This window comes from Oryctolagus cuniculus, chromosome 5 (genome assembly GCF_051225735.1).
Source record: "Oryctolagus cuniculus isolate XC-2025 breed Fujian yellow rabbit chromosome 5, ASM5122573v1, whole genome shotgun sequence".
In the NCBI taxonomy this organism is placed as follows: Eukaryota; Metazoa; Chordata; class Mammalia; order Lagomorpha; family Leporidae; genus Oryctolagus; species Oryctolagus cuniculus.
This window is the reverse complement of record NC_142871.1, coordinates 89,911,013-89,924,575: the sequence shown is the minus strand read 5'-3', so window position 1 is coordinate 89,924,575 and position 13,563 is coordinate 89,911,013. Positions and strand designations below refer to the sequence as shown.

The window sequence follows — 13,563 nt, the reverse complement described above, 5'->3', positions numbered from 1 at the left end:
TTGACAAGCTGCAGGAGCTGCTCCTGATTGGAGGAGAGCAGCATACTCGCCGTGTGGGTAGCAGAGTTGGGATTGGTAGAAGAGGACTATAAAGGAGGAGAGAGACAACATGTACCAGGAACACCTGAGGAACATCTGAGCAGCCCCCGAGAGAGCCGGCTGGCGGTGTGCCGCTCCCCCGCGGAAGTGGGGAAAGTGGCAGGGGGGGCCGCCCCTCCACGGAGGTGGAGGGATGGCAGCCAACCCGGAAAGAACCAGCAGCAAACCCGGGAAGGGCTGAGCAGACGAAAGAACAGTGCAGGGTCCTGTGTCGTTCCTCCGCGAAGAGGGGGAGCGACATAATGGTGCCGTGACTCGGATAGGAAGCCTAGGAGGGAAGAAGCGGGAAAATACCAGAGAGAGAGACTAGCAAAGAGCCTAGGGAAAAGCCGGACGGAAAAGGTGCCGGAAGAAGCTATCGAAAGCCTAGGCATAGACTCGGATACGGACTGTGGGAGAAAAGCTAGGAGAAATTTATGGTTGAAAACGAAAGCTAGAAGAAACTTATACTCGGATACGGACTATGGGGAGAAGCCAGGAGAAATGAGAGGGGAATATTGTTGGAAGAAAAGTTAGGAAACATACCGGGTAGAGAAAAATATGTTAGGGAGGATGAAGCCGCGGGGGCAGGCCGAAGCGGAGACGTATGCTAGGTTGGGATTCGTCAAGTCAGCCCGGGGAGCAAAAGGTGAAAAACTAAAACCAAGAAGCGGAGACGTAAGCTAGGTTGGAATCCGTCAGATTAGCCCGGGGAGCAAAAGACAGGAAGCCAAACCGAAGCGGAGACGTAAGCTAGGTTGGATTTCGTCAGGTTAGCCCAGGGAACTTAGACTACTAAACCAACTGATAGCGGAAACGTGAGCCTAGGCTGTGATTCCCGGAAGCCGCCGCGCGCAGAGAAAGTGCACGGGGCACAAGCTGAGAGAGCGCACGGGGCGCGAGTAGATAGGGAACGCGGGGCTGGCGCGGAGGCCGTGGTGCGAGTACGAAGGGCGCAGAGACCGCGGAGCTCGCGGGAAGCCGGGAAGCCACGCAGATAAGAGAAGCGCGGGCTGAAGCCACGCAGAGCCAGGAAGCCGCCACGGGGCACGGCGCCGAGAAGCAGCCTCAGGGCGGGCGCCGGGAAGCCGCGGGGATAAGAGAAACAGAAGTTTAGAAGTAAAATGAGAGAAATAGGAATGCTGGTAGATAGAAGTAAAATAAGAGAAATAGGAATGCCCGGAGATAGAGAAATAGAGAAAAATAAGGCCTCCCCACAACATGGCAATGAGAGGGCTTGGATTCGGTCTGCCTGATTAGTAAGACGATAAGCACCTGCAGGCAGAGTATCCACTGCAGGTCACCGAAGACAGGCACGTTATCAACACCAATAATTCAATGAGAAAGCTTGGATTTGGTCTGCCTGATTAAGGCGATAAGCACTTGCAGGCAGCTCGAGCAGAGCATGCACTGCAGGGCAGCGAACACAGGCACGCATCAGCACCTAAAAACCTCCTCACAACATGGCAAAGAGAGGACCCAGATTCGGTTTGCCTGATTGGTAGGGCTTGTAAGCACCTGTGGACAACTCTAGCAAGCAGAGCAGAGTGTGTGCCGCGGGGCACCGAAGACAGGCGCGTATCAACGCCAAAAAATAAAAAGAAAGGGGGAACTGTGGGGAGCAACTCGGACTAGACTAAGTTACTGGAATTAAGACTTATTCTATGCATCTGCTCTCCCACAATATGGCGCTGGGAGAGGAGTAAACAGCTTCTACACAGCTGCCTCTCACCAACTTGACAAGCTGCAGGAGCTGCTCCTGATTGGAGGAGAGCAGCATACTCGCCGTGTGGGTAGCAGAGTTGGGATTGGTAGAAGAGGACTATAAAGGAGGAGAGAGACAACATGCACCCGGAACACCTGAGGAACATCTGAGCAGCCCCCGAGAGAGCCGGCCGGCGGTGTGCCGCTCCCCCGCGGAAGTGGGGAAAGTGGCAGGGGGGGCCGCCCCTCCACGGAGGTGGAGGGATGGCAGCCAACCCGGGAAGAACCAGCAGCAAACCCAGGAAGGGCCGAGCAGACGAAAGCACAGCACAGGGTCCTGTGTCGTTCCTCTGCGAAGAGGGGGAGCGACAGCTACCCCTTTGTAAATGTCACCACATCAATATTTCCTAGGTTAAAGTATAACCTGATTTCACACATTATTCCAGCGGGCTTTCATTCCAGTTCACTGTAGGCATCTTATGCTCCTGTCTCCCACTCTGTTCAGGTCATATGATTTAATACTGGCTTGATTTTGTCTCCACAGTTACACTGATTAACCTTTTTTTTTTCTACTGCCAAGGTAATATGATACATTTCTATTCCAAAATACATAACATCTTCTAGTTCTTCCTTGGTTTTTATATGAGGATCTAAACTAAATCTGATAGATACTCTTGGATTTGAACATTTCAAGCCATGCTAGTAGCCACCTTATGAATCTTGTATTTCAGTTTACAAGGCAGACTTATAAAATAGGTTAGAGAAGTCAGGGCCATGTACCCATATTTTGGCCTAGGCGTATCTGCTCAGTCTCTGCCATGGACATGTGCCAGGATCAGACATTTTGTTAAGGGAAATTGCTGGCTCTGTTTGGAAAGAAAAGGGGATACTACCATAAAAGGCATGTGAATAAACATTGATTGAACTGTATTAAATTTAATTGAAATTAATTGAATTTGGATGGTGGCTACAATTTCAACTGCTCCTATTTTGTGGCTGGATTCATTTTGGTTTAGGAGTCCATATTGGGTAAGAACTACAACAATGAAGAATCTTCACTGTTACCTTTAAAGCCAAATTAATTTACATTAAAGAAAGGATATTGGGTAACACTACTGATTTAAATATTCACCACAATTTTCTTTAAAAGACAATAATTTCAACCAAATAAGAAAAGTTCTTTTTTTTTTTTAAAGATTTTTGTTTATTTATTTGACAGGTAGAGTTACAGACAGCGAGAGAGAGAGAAAGAGAGACAGAGAGAAAGGTCTTCCTTCCATTGGTTCACTCCCTAAATGACCACCATGGCTTGCTCTGTGCCAATCCGAAGTCAGGAGCCAGGTGCTTTTTCCTGGTCTCCCACGTGGGTGCAGGGGCCCAAGCACTTGGGCCATCCTCCATTGCCTTCCTGGGCCACAGCAGAGAGCTGGACTGGAAGAGGAGCAGCCGGGATTAGAACCCTAGGGTTCTAGTCCTAGTCAGGGCACTGGGGATTCTGTCCCGGTTGCTCCTCTTCCAGTCCAGCTCTCTGCTGTGGTGTGGCCCGGGAGTGCAGTGGAGGATGGCCCAAGTGCTTGGGCCCTGCACCCGCATGGTAGACCAGGAGGAAGCACCTGGCTCCTGGCATTGGATAGGCACAGAGCAAGCCGTGGCGGCCATTTTGGGGGGTGAGCCAACAGAAGGAAGACCTTTCTCTCTGTCTCTCTCTCACTAACTCTGCCTGTCCAAAAAAAAAAAAAAAAAAAAATGTGAGATAGAACTGTTTCTAGGTCGAGAAAATCAGTTTCACCTTACAGTCATGCACAATGTACACAACTCATTGTATAACGCTGCCCCTGTGGCTGTATAACGCTGTCCTGAGCCTGTGGCCACTGGGTGCTAGCGGCTCTCCCCTATTATCAGGACCACCAGAAAATGCCTCCAGAAATATCTAAACTGCTCACCGCGGGCAGTACCATCCTGTTGAGGACTACTGGGCTATATCATTTGTTCCTGCCTTGCCAATCTTTTTGCTTGACATTATTTACAACTCTCACTTGGACCTCCCAACTTTGCCCCCAGTTCTCAATCTTTTCTGCCTATATTACCCCTCAAACAAACAACAAATATGATCTTTCTAAAACGCACATACAATCATGTCATTTTCCTGCTGAGAAGCCTCCACTGGTTCCCCAGCACTTCAGGAGAAGGCAAACATGTGAGACTGGTCATCAGTAATCTGATCCCACCACACTTCAAATCTGGCTTATACCGCTCCCTCTAATGTGTGCTGTGCTCTTCCCATGAAGTCCCTGGAACTGAAGAAATTCTTTGAGTTCTTTCACTAGCGTGCTAATCTGTTACCCAGCAAGTTCTTACTACTACTTCAAAATAACTTAAGCATCACCACGGAACGAAATCTCAGGACAATCTCTCCACTCCAAGTCCCAGCCTTTGCACCTACCACAGGTTTCCTTATTGTTAATCTGCTTCCCCTTAACTGTGAGTTGTCAGGGGGAGGGACTTATTCTGTCTTTGTATACCAAGTGCAACAAATAAGGAGGGTGTCCAGTGAAATCCTGAAGCACCTCGCTGAATTCAAGCTGAGCGATCTATGATTTTAGCTGTGCGGAGACTCTGTAGGTCATGGTTGCTTGCATTTACCTTTCAGTATTGTCCCATCCTTGAAGAATCACTTATTTCCACGCCAGTTTATTCTTTTTATTTTATCACAGTTCTTTTCTTGTTCTTCAACGTTTAATCTCCAATGAATTTTAAAACACCTTTGTTATATTTTTCTTTAACTACCTCTCTCATCATACTGATTGATGAGACAAATATATCATTTTTGACCCATTCTCTAGCTTATATTGCTTATATTTCATTTAGTTTTTTTTTTTTTTTTTTTGACAGGCAGAGTGGACAGTGAGAGAGAGAGACAGAGAGAAAGGTCTTCCTTTGCCGTTGGTTCACCCTCCAACGGCCGCCGCGGCCGGCGCACCGCGCTGATTCGATGACAGGAGCCAGGAGCCAGGTGCTTTTCCTGGTCTCCCATGGGGTGCAGGGCCAAAGCACCTGGGCCATCCTTCACTGCACTACCTGGCCACAGCAGAGGGCTGGCCTGGAAGAGGGGCAACCAGGACAGAATCCGGCGCCCCAACCGGGACTAGAACCTGGTGTGCTGGCGCCGCTAGGCAGAGGATTAGCCTAGTGAGCCGCGGCGCCAGCCTCATTTAGTTTTTATATCACCAAAAAACTCATTCTTCCTAAAGTGATTTGAAATAAGCTAAAAAAAGTTCTCTTATCAATAAAATTTTTAAAAATTATATATATATATATATATAAACTCCCCCTACCCTTTCTTTTATGATATTGACTCCCAAATTGATCATCCATATTTTAAGTGTTGGTTGATGGTGTTATGGCATAAGTGCTTGATGTTCCAACACTTGACTTTGTTTTGAAGACTTTTCAGATTTGACAGTGCTCGCCTTCATCAACTCCTTTCTTAATTTAAGGCAGGGATCAAAATTAACTACCTTGAGATACTCTTACTGTGTGTTCATCCTAACCTCTGTGGCTTCTCTCTACCAGTTACCATGAGGATGGCCATAATCACCCATCATTTTTTCATACTTAGCTATGCCTGGCTTTCCCAGGATTTAGAAGCAATATTTCAAAAACTTACTAATGATTTTCCATCAGGTCATTAGAATAAAAGTGATTCCTTGTAAATCTTCTAAATAGATGATAGTGTAGAGACATGGTCCCTGGAGATACAAAGTGACCTACTGCAATACACTAAAATTTCTGCTTCTCTGTCAAGATATTCAGATCCTTCTTTACTTCATCTTGGAATAGACGAATAAATAGTGAAAAAATGTACTCTGAAATCCTCTGTCCTGCTTTAGAGCATGTAAATAGCATCATGCACAAAAAATTTTCAAGCTGTCAGGAGTAAAGTATGATAATTTAAGATAATTAAATGCTTAAGACAATCAAAATAGAACTGATCCTAGTAAGCTTTTCTCACTTGAAGGCAACTTCTTTGAAAAAATAGTTACTGATCTAAATGTTTTTTCAATAGGATGGTTAAAAAATTGTGGTATCACAATCCATTGTATGGAATATTTTACAATCTTTAAAAAAGGAGAGAAGCTTATCTATATGAGAAAGATTTATGGTTGTCTTAAAAAAAGAAAAACTGTGAATAATGCATATACTATGATCCCTCTAATATAAAGAATAGCAAGAACAGAGGCAAGAAGAAGGGAGCCTGGAAAGAGACCCACACCAAACTTGCGCTCAGTTCTGCATTGAGAGCTTTTATCTCAGCATCTGCTTCTCCCACAATATTATGAGCTGCTTGCTGCCAGATCAACTACAGGACACCAACTGAATTTGAAGTTTAACTGTAAACAAGAGATATTGTTGTAGTGTATATTACAATATTGCATAGGACAAACTTATAGTAAAAGATGATCCACTGCTTATCTGAAATTCAAGTTGCACTGTGTGTCCTGTATTTTTAACTGCTAAATCCGGAACTCTAAGGAGACCTTCAAGTATTCATCCGTGTATTCCTATCACAACATAGTTACCAAGATAAAGGGGTCACAATAAGCTGCAGGAGAGAGATTAATTAAGGAGAGAACAGTAATACTTGGTGATTTTGCTAAACATGTTACCTACATTTTCTCAATTCTCATGAAAATGTTTTAAAGTTTAATTAGTAGTCCTATTTTACAGATCAAGAAACAAGTACACAGAAGACACCCAGCAAGTAAGCTAAAAATGTTCCTAAATTTCCCGGTCCCTATTCAGAAGCTGTAACCAACTGTCAGCTGCCAGAAGGTACAGGTGGACAACAAGCTATGGGGCACCCGAATCCCATATGGACATCGGTTCATGTCCTGGCTGCTGCTCTTCTGATCCAGCTCTCTGCTATGGCCTGGGAAAGCAGTAGAAGATGGCCCAAGTGCTTGGGCCCCTGCAACCGTGTGGGAGACCTGGAAGAAGCTCCTGGCTCCTGGCTTCAGATCAGCTCAGCTCCAGCCATTGCGGCCTTCTGGGGAGTGAACCAGTGGATGGAAGACCTCTCTCTCTGACTCCCCTCTCTCTGTACCTCTACCTCTCAAATAAATAGATAAAATTAAAAAAAAAAAAGACTACATTTCACTCTCTTTCCCTTTGAGAAATAGACAACCAATTCACTTAAAACAACAACAATAACAAACCTAGAAGGAGGCTTCCATTCTGCTTAAATGAAACATGAATAGGGCTTAACACAAACAAACAAATCTCACCTGGAATGTGAAATACATATGAGAATCAGTCACATTTGGGCCTGGTTCTCACCTCCATCACTCATTCATTTGAACAAGTTATATAATTTATTTTTTCGTCAACTTTCTAGTCTGTGAAACTGGAATGAGAGGACATACCTCCATACATGTGTGAAAAGTATGTGAGGTAGCTTTTGTGAAGTGAGCAGCCCGTGGCTTGGCAAGTAGAAGGCACTCAATCACTGCTGGTTATTCTCGGTTCAAATCCCCAGTGTTTTCATTTGTAAGAGAATAACAAGAAGAAGACAGTAACACTAATGGTACCCATCTTGCCTGTGAACAGTTTTGAGGATCAGATCAGAATATATAAATGCCTTTCCAACTCCTCAAATACATCTCACTTTCCAACCAGGGCAGCTGTTCTTCAGATAGAAGAGGATTTAGTATGGGGCTCAAGCATTACTACAGTTTCCACCCCGCTCCTAGGAGTAACTGATTTTATTTTGTAAACTGTCATACAGGGAAGTTGACTTTCTAGTGTACAAAGTCCTATGAATTTTAACATATGTATAGATTTATATAACCATCCCACAATCAGGTTACAGAACATGACAGCTTTTGAGATTCTTTTTTCCAAGTGCTTCGCATTCATGTTGCCAAACACTTTTAAAAATAAGAAAAAGGGATTTAGATAAATGTGCTAAAGATGCAAATTAATGAAACTGGCTTTTTGCACAAATCTCTGCAGTCTCCAACTCCTCCAGCTTTTTCGGGGCCCTTTTTGCTGTTCTCTCTCTTACACAAGTCATAGAGCCTCGCGAGTTGGGGCTTTCACGCTGACACATTTCACGGGCACAAACTTCAGCACCTGTCGTCTGACCCTTTTTATATATTACTAGATCTGAATTTACCTAATCGTGTTTGCCCTAATTACTACCCCTCCCCGCCCCCCAATGCAGCACCCAGGAATTAATCAGCACCTTCCCGCCCTTTAGGGGAAGTTATCTTATGGGCGCAAAGGGGATGAAAGTTACTAAGAGAGCGCCACTGGCCTTTCAGGGTCCCAAACCTCTGCGGAGTACTAAGGGACGCCTCCTGTGATCCTCCACTCTGCCCCTTCCCTAACGCTGGTCTCCAGCCGCCGGTCGGGCGCCCCTGGGAGGAGGGACTTCGAGACCCTCCGCTGCCCTCCCGGGCCCACCTGCCCAACCCCCACCGCCCCGCGGGTGGGGTCCCCGGGCTTCAGCACCCGCACTGACAGCGCGCGCCTCTTCTCGGAAGGGGGCGGGTCCGCTTTCCGGGTGACTCACGTCGCTGCCGTTTGCCTTTGTGTTTTTCGGATGCTTCGGCTGTCGTTTTCTTCCCTCTGCTTTTAATTTGGGGAGGAGAAAAGCTAATGAATCAAGAATTTATCTACTCTCCACTCATCTTGATTTCTTAAAGTTGACTCTGACTGTCTCTTTCTCTCTCCCTTTCTCTCTCGAGTTCCGCAACGACCTCAGCAGAGCGGGGGCTGCACAGGTGGGAAGGAATTAATTACACCTAACTCTGAAGTTGACAGCCCAAGGCATCACACGTCGGTGCGGAGACTTTCTGAGGCTGGGCGCGAGCTGCCGCCGCCGCCGCCCTAGGTTTTGGGCTCCTTCCTGCCGCGGCTTTGCGCGGCTCTGTCTGCCCCGCTTCATCTACCTCTTCGCTGCCGAAGGTGCCCGAAACGGTGAGTTCCACGAGGCTCAGCAAAGGTTTCGCTCCCCTCCAAGGTAAATACAGTTATGCAAAAATGAGGAACCACCAAAGGGTGCCGGGGAGGGGGGAGAGAAAGGGATTCCCTCACCTATTCCGGCCCATTCTTCCTGAATTTCCACCAGGAGGAGGCGCGCAGCCCAGCTCCCCGGGAGCCCTCGTCCTCAATCCTCCTACCTAGGCTGCCGAGGCCGGCCGCGCAGCCCGAGTCCCCGCGGCAGGCCCGGCCCTCCGCCTCCGCCTCCCCCTCCCCCTGGGTTGGTTCTGCCCAGCTGCGGAGGTTGGGCCAGGGGCTGGGGTGCGAGGCGAGTCGGCGCCCGCAGCGCGGAGCCTGGAAGTCGCCGCCACTCTGCTGGGACGCGGAGTTGGCTCCGAGGCGGCGCGCGCGCACGGAGGTGAGCGGCGGGGAGCGGCCGGCGAGGGGGAGGGCGCGGGGCCAGCGCCGGGCCCCCTCCCCAGTCTAGGGCGGGAGAGCAGCCCAGGTCTTGAGAGCAGCCACCGCGCCCGGGGTCCCAGCGCCGCTTTGTTCGCCTACTCCCTCCTTCCCTTTGGAGAGGACTTAACGCCCCTCTGGGATCCCAGGGGCTGGCGGGGTGCGGCCCGGGAGGGGGGCGACAGCTGCGCTGCCCTCCATTTCCTGCTAATCCAAGGAGGTTCCAAAAGAGATCAAAAGACTCCTGTAACCCGAAACTTGCCTCTCATCCCAACCTGGACGTGGCGGAGAGGTCCAGGCGGGGGCGGCGGCCCCGGAAGGCAGGTGGTCCGCGGAGGCGGGTGGGGAAGAAGCTGCGGGAGTGAGAAGTTTTGGTGGGGAAGGCGCTGGGGATTAAGCGAGAAGTTAGAGGCGGCCGACGAGTGTGGTCGGGAGGGGAGGAGGGCGCGAGGCTGGAAGGGTGTATATAGTGTGGGCCGCGGAGACGGGGACTTGGCGCTCCGGGTCTCGGGACGCGCGTCCCTCTCCCGGGTGAGGAAGTGCAGTGGGGGCTGGAGGGGGCGGGCGGCGGGAGGTCTCGGGTGGGGGGTGCAGAGTGGAGACGACCTGCCTCGCAGAGCCCGGGTTCCTGCACTCGGGGAGCCGAGGCGACCGCCGCTCCTCACGCTTGCTTCCCGCTTGTCCCAGGTCGCGCCGCGGAGCCAGCGAGAGGCGCCAACAAAAGCGGCGAGGCGGTGCCACCCCGGACCGCGGCAGGTAGAGGAGCCGGAGGAGGAGCGCGAGCCCACCGTCCCGAGCCGCTGTGCGTACTTTCTGGAGGGCAGGGCAGCGCGGGGGACTCGGCCCCGGGAGGGGGGACGCCCGCGGCGCGGGGGTGAGCCAAGTTCCGGCGGCGGCGGCGGCGGCGGCGGCTCTCCTCCGCTCCCACGAGAGGAAAGTTTCTGCAGACGCTTCCGGCCAGCCCGCGCCCTCCGGGCCCAGCCTCCCGAGCCTTCGGAGCGGGCGTCGTCCCAGCCCAGCTCCGGGGAGAGCGAGCCGCGATGCCTGGGGCGTGCTCCCGGGGCCCCGCCGCCGGGGACGGGCGGCTGCGGCTCGCGCGCCTGGCGCTGGTCCTCTTGGGCTGGGTCTCCTCGCCCTCTCCCACCTCCTCGGCGTCCTCCTCCACCTCCTCGGCGTCGTCCCTGGCCTCCGAGGTGTCTGCTCAGCCCCCGCTGCCGGGCCAATGCCCCCCGCCCTGCGAGTGCTCCGAGGCGGCGCGCACCGTCAAGTGCGTGAACCGCAACCTGACCGAGGTGCCCGCCGACCTGCCCCTGTACGTGCGCAACCTCTTCCTCACCGGCAACCAGCTGGCGGTGCTGCCCGCGGGCGCCTTCGTCCGCCGGCCACCGCTGGTTGAGCTGGCCGCGCTCAACCTCAGCGGCAGCCGCCTGGAGGAGGTCCGCGCCGGCGCCTTCGAGCACCTGCCCAGCCTGCGCCAGCTCGACCTCAGCCACAACCCGCTGGCCCACCTCAGCCCCTTCGCTTTCTCTGGCAGCAACGCCAGCGTCTCGGCCCCCAGCCCCTTGATGGAACTGATGCTGAACCACATCGTGCCCCCGGCGGAGCAGCGGCAGAACCAGAGCTTGGAGGGCATGGTGGCCGCGGCCTTGCGTGCGGGCCATGCGCTGCGTGGACTCAGTCGCCTGGAGCTGGCCAGCAACCATCTCCTGTACCTGCCCCGGGACTTGCTGGCCTACCTGCCGGGCCTCACACACCTGGACCTGCGTAACAATTCGCTGGTGAGCCTGACCTACGTGTCCTTCCGCAACCTGACGCACCTTGAGAGCCTCCACCTGGAGGACAATGCCCTCAAAGTCCTTCACAACGGCACCCTAGCCGAGTTGCAAGGCCTGGCCCACGTCAGGGTCTTCCTGGACAACAATCCCTGGGTGTGCGACTGCCACATGGCTGACATGGTGGCTTGGCTCAAGGAGACCGAGGTAGTGCAGGGCAAATCCAGGCTCACCTGTGCGTTCCCAGAAAAACTGAGGAACCGGGTGCTCTTGGAACTCAACAGCTCCGACCTGGACTGTGACCCTATCCTGCCGCCATCCCTGCAGACTTCTTATGTCTTCCTGGGCATTGTTTTGGCCCTAATAGGCGCGATTTTCCTGCTGGTTTTGTATTTGAACCGCAAGGGGATAAAAAAGTGGATGCATAACATCAGGGATGCCTGCAGGGATCACATGGAAGGGTATCATTACAGATACGAAATCAACGCGGACCCCAGGTTAACAAACCTCAGCTCCAACTCGGATGTCTGAACCACGTTAGCGGACAGGTCAAGGACAGCTCTGCATGAGGTGTAGACTTAAGCTTTCTCCCGTCCTAGGCTTGTTCCACTTGCACCCTCCACTGTAGACACCACTGAGTTTGAAAGCAGTGAAGGGGATTTGCTTCCATGTTATGTAAAGTTTCTTGGTGTGTTCTGTTAATGTAACACGATGGACAGCTGTGCATGGTGTTCTACCCTCTTCCTTCTCTGGGAACTTCTTCACCCGCGTGGAGGGATTTTTCAAGTTTCAGCATGAACGTGGACTCCTTGCTGTCTGTCTCTTTCTTAGTGCAGTTCCAGGTGTAGCAAGTGTACCCACACAGATAGCACTCAACAAAAGCTGCCTCAACTTTTTTTGAGAAAATTTCTTTACTCATAAATATCAGTTTTATTCTCCTATGCGTAAGATTATGGAGAAAATAATTGCATCCTATAAACTGCCTGCAGACCCTAGCAAGCTCTTAAAAATAACTCCATAGTGCACAGGAGCACCTGCATCCAAGAGCATGCCTACATTTTACTGTTCTGCATATTACAAAAAGTAACCTGCAACTTCAGATAACTTCTTTGACAAAGTAAATTACTTTTTTGATTGCAGTTTATATGAAACTGAAGTTCTTTTTATAAACTGCATCGAGATCCAAAAGACTGAATTGTTAAGAAAAATCAATAAAGATTCTTAAAAGAATTACAGTGTGTTCAAGTTTGCTGTTTGATAAAAAAGGATGAAGGGCAGTGATACTGAATGGTCTTCATTCAGATGGTGTTATTAGTTAACATAGCTGAGGATCAAACCAAAGCAGTGTCTTATATAAATAGAGTTTGGAGATAGTTTTGAAATGGTGGATCCTTTTAGGATTTAAATAGAGTGTTTGAATATTCATGTGACTAGATTTCTCCTGGTCTCAAAGTTAATGCTATTCATGAAAAAATTGTTAAGAGCATTATGAAATTGGTAAGAGTTCTGAGGGTAAATGGTTGACAGTGCAGGACTTTTTCTAGACCGATGAAGCTGGAACAGAACACTATTGTTTACTTAGGAAAACTCTCCATATGAGATTGTTCTATGGAGTTGTATAGCTGAGCATGAAATACAGTGCAAATAAATATATGAAAAGGAAGAATCTTAAAGGCAGAATATTCTGAAATAAAAGTTTTAAAATATGAATTAAAAAATACTTCCCTAGGATCATAATATAAGTTGAAACTTAGATTTTTTTTCTAGAGAATCTTTTTAAAAACATTTCAATAAAAGAAACATAAATGATTGATACTTTTTCAGAGGCCCAGCTAATTTGTTTTTAAAATTGCCATGATTGAATTTGATGCTTGAGGAAATAAGGGGAGATAAATATCCATGTCCATAATTGAGGGTTGCAGTTAATCATAGGTTCATATGTGAAGAATTTAAGAATTCGAGAATATTTTGGTTGTAACTGAGTTGTGTTTGTTTATACACCTTTGTGAAGACTCACAGTGAGGTATAAATGAAAGCAATCATTAGTTCATTTATATCAATAGTAGACCAGAAGTTTGTTTGTTTATTTGTTGAGTTTACTATCAGCCTTGGAAGCTCAAAAGTAAATTCTGTTAGTCAGTCTCCAAGCTATTACATCAAGTGACTTAAATTTCACCTAACTGAAAGTAGTACATAAACTTGCATTAGTAAGTTTTAGGGCCTACCTACTTTCCCTTTAAATTGGTTGTGTTCTGCAGTGCTTTATGTTTGAAATAAAATTTACATTTCAATATTGCTATAAATAAAATAGAATTAGTACTGTAGGTTCTAGAATTTTTGGCTGATCCCTTCATTGAAGTAAATTCAAAGTTTTCAAAATAAGATAAAAATATGTAAATCTGTCCTTTGTTTAGATTACGTGATTCAGTTGAATATGAAGTTTTAATACCTTAAGTTTCATAAAGTTCATTTTATGAAATATTTTAGTGTTCATTATTTGTGGGTTACCTGAGAAAAAGCTAAATATATGATGCTTAAGATTCCATTTAATGTTGAAGTGTTCACTCAG

General features: G+C 48.8%; 2 protein-coding genes across 7 annotated transcripts in view; one reads left to right on the top strand and one right to left on the bottom strand.

The window, feature by feature from the left end:
• Positions 1 to 9,015, bottom strand: part of LOC149126578 (uncharacterized) — a 62,740-nt gene extending 53,725 nt beyond the window's left edge. The window contains exons 1-2 of one of the 2 annotated variants that reach the window (XM_089332979.1): positions 8,881 to 9,015; positions 8,357 to 8,415 (exon numbers count right to left, since the gene is read on the bottom strand). In XM_089332979.1, the coding sequence (XP_089189105.1) occupies positions 8,357 to 8,415; positions 8,881 to 8,894 (73 nt within the window). In that variant the 5' untranslated portion in view covers positions 8,895 to 9,015. Of the gene's footprint in view, positions 1 to 7,205; positions 8,180 to 8,356; positions 8,416 to 8,880 lie in introns of those variants that run through there. The other variant, XM_089332978.1, reaches the window with a different exon arrangement.
• TPBG (trophoblast glycoprotein) lies at positions 8,365 to 12,224 on the top strand. 5 transcript variants are annotated; one of them, XM_089332974.1, is made up of 3 exons: positions 8,365 to 8,763; positions 9,910 to 10,024; positions 10,757 to 12,224. In XM_089332974.1, exon 3 carries the CDS (start codon positions 10,788 to 10,790, stop codon positions 11,523 to 11,525), a length of 738 nt encoding a protein of 245 aa, XP_089189100.1. In that variant the 5' UTR covers positions 8,365 to 8,763; positions 9,910 to 10,024; positions 10,757 to 10,787; the 3' UTR covers positions 11,526 to 12,224. The 5 variants fall into 5 exon arrangements, with proteins under 5 accessions (XP_089189100.1, XP_089189102.1, XP_089189103.1 ...); XM_089332976.1 differs by having other exon boundaries at positions 8,418 to 8,806; XM_089332977.1 differs by lacking the exon at positions 8,365 to 8,763 and adding an exon at positions 9,217 to 9,546.
• Positions 12,225 to 13,563: the final 1,339 nt, after the last annotated feature.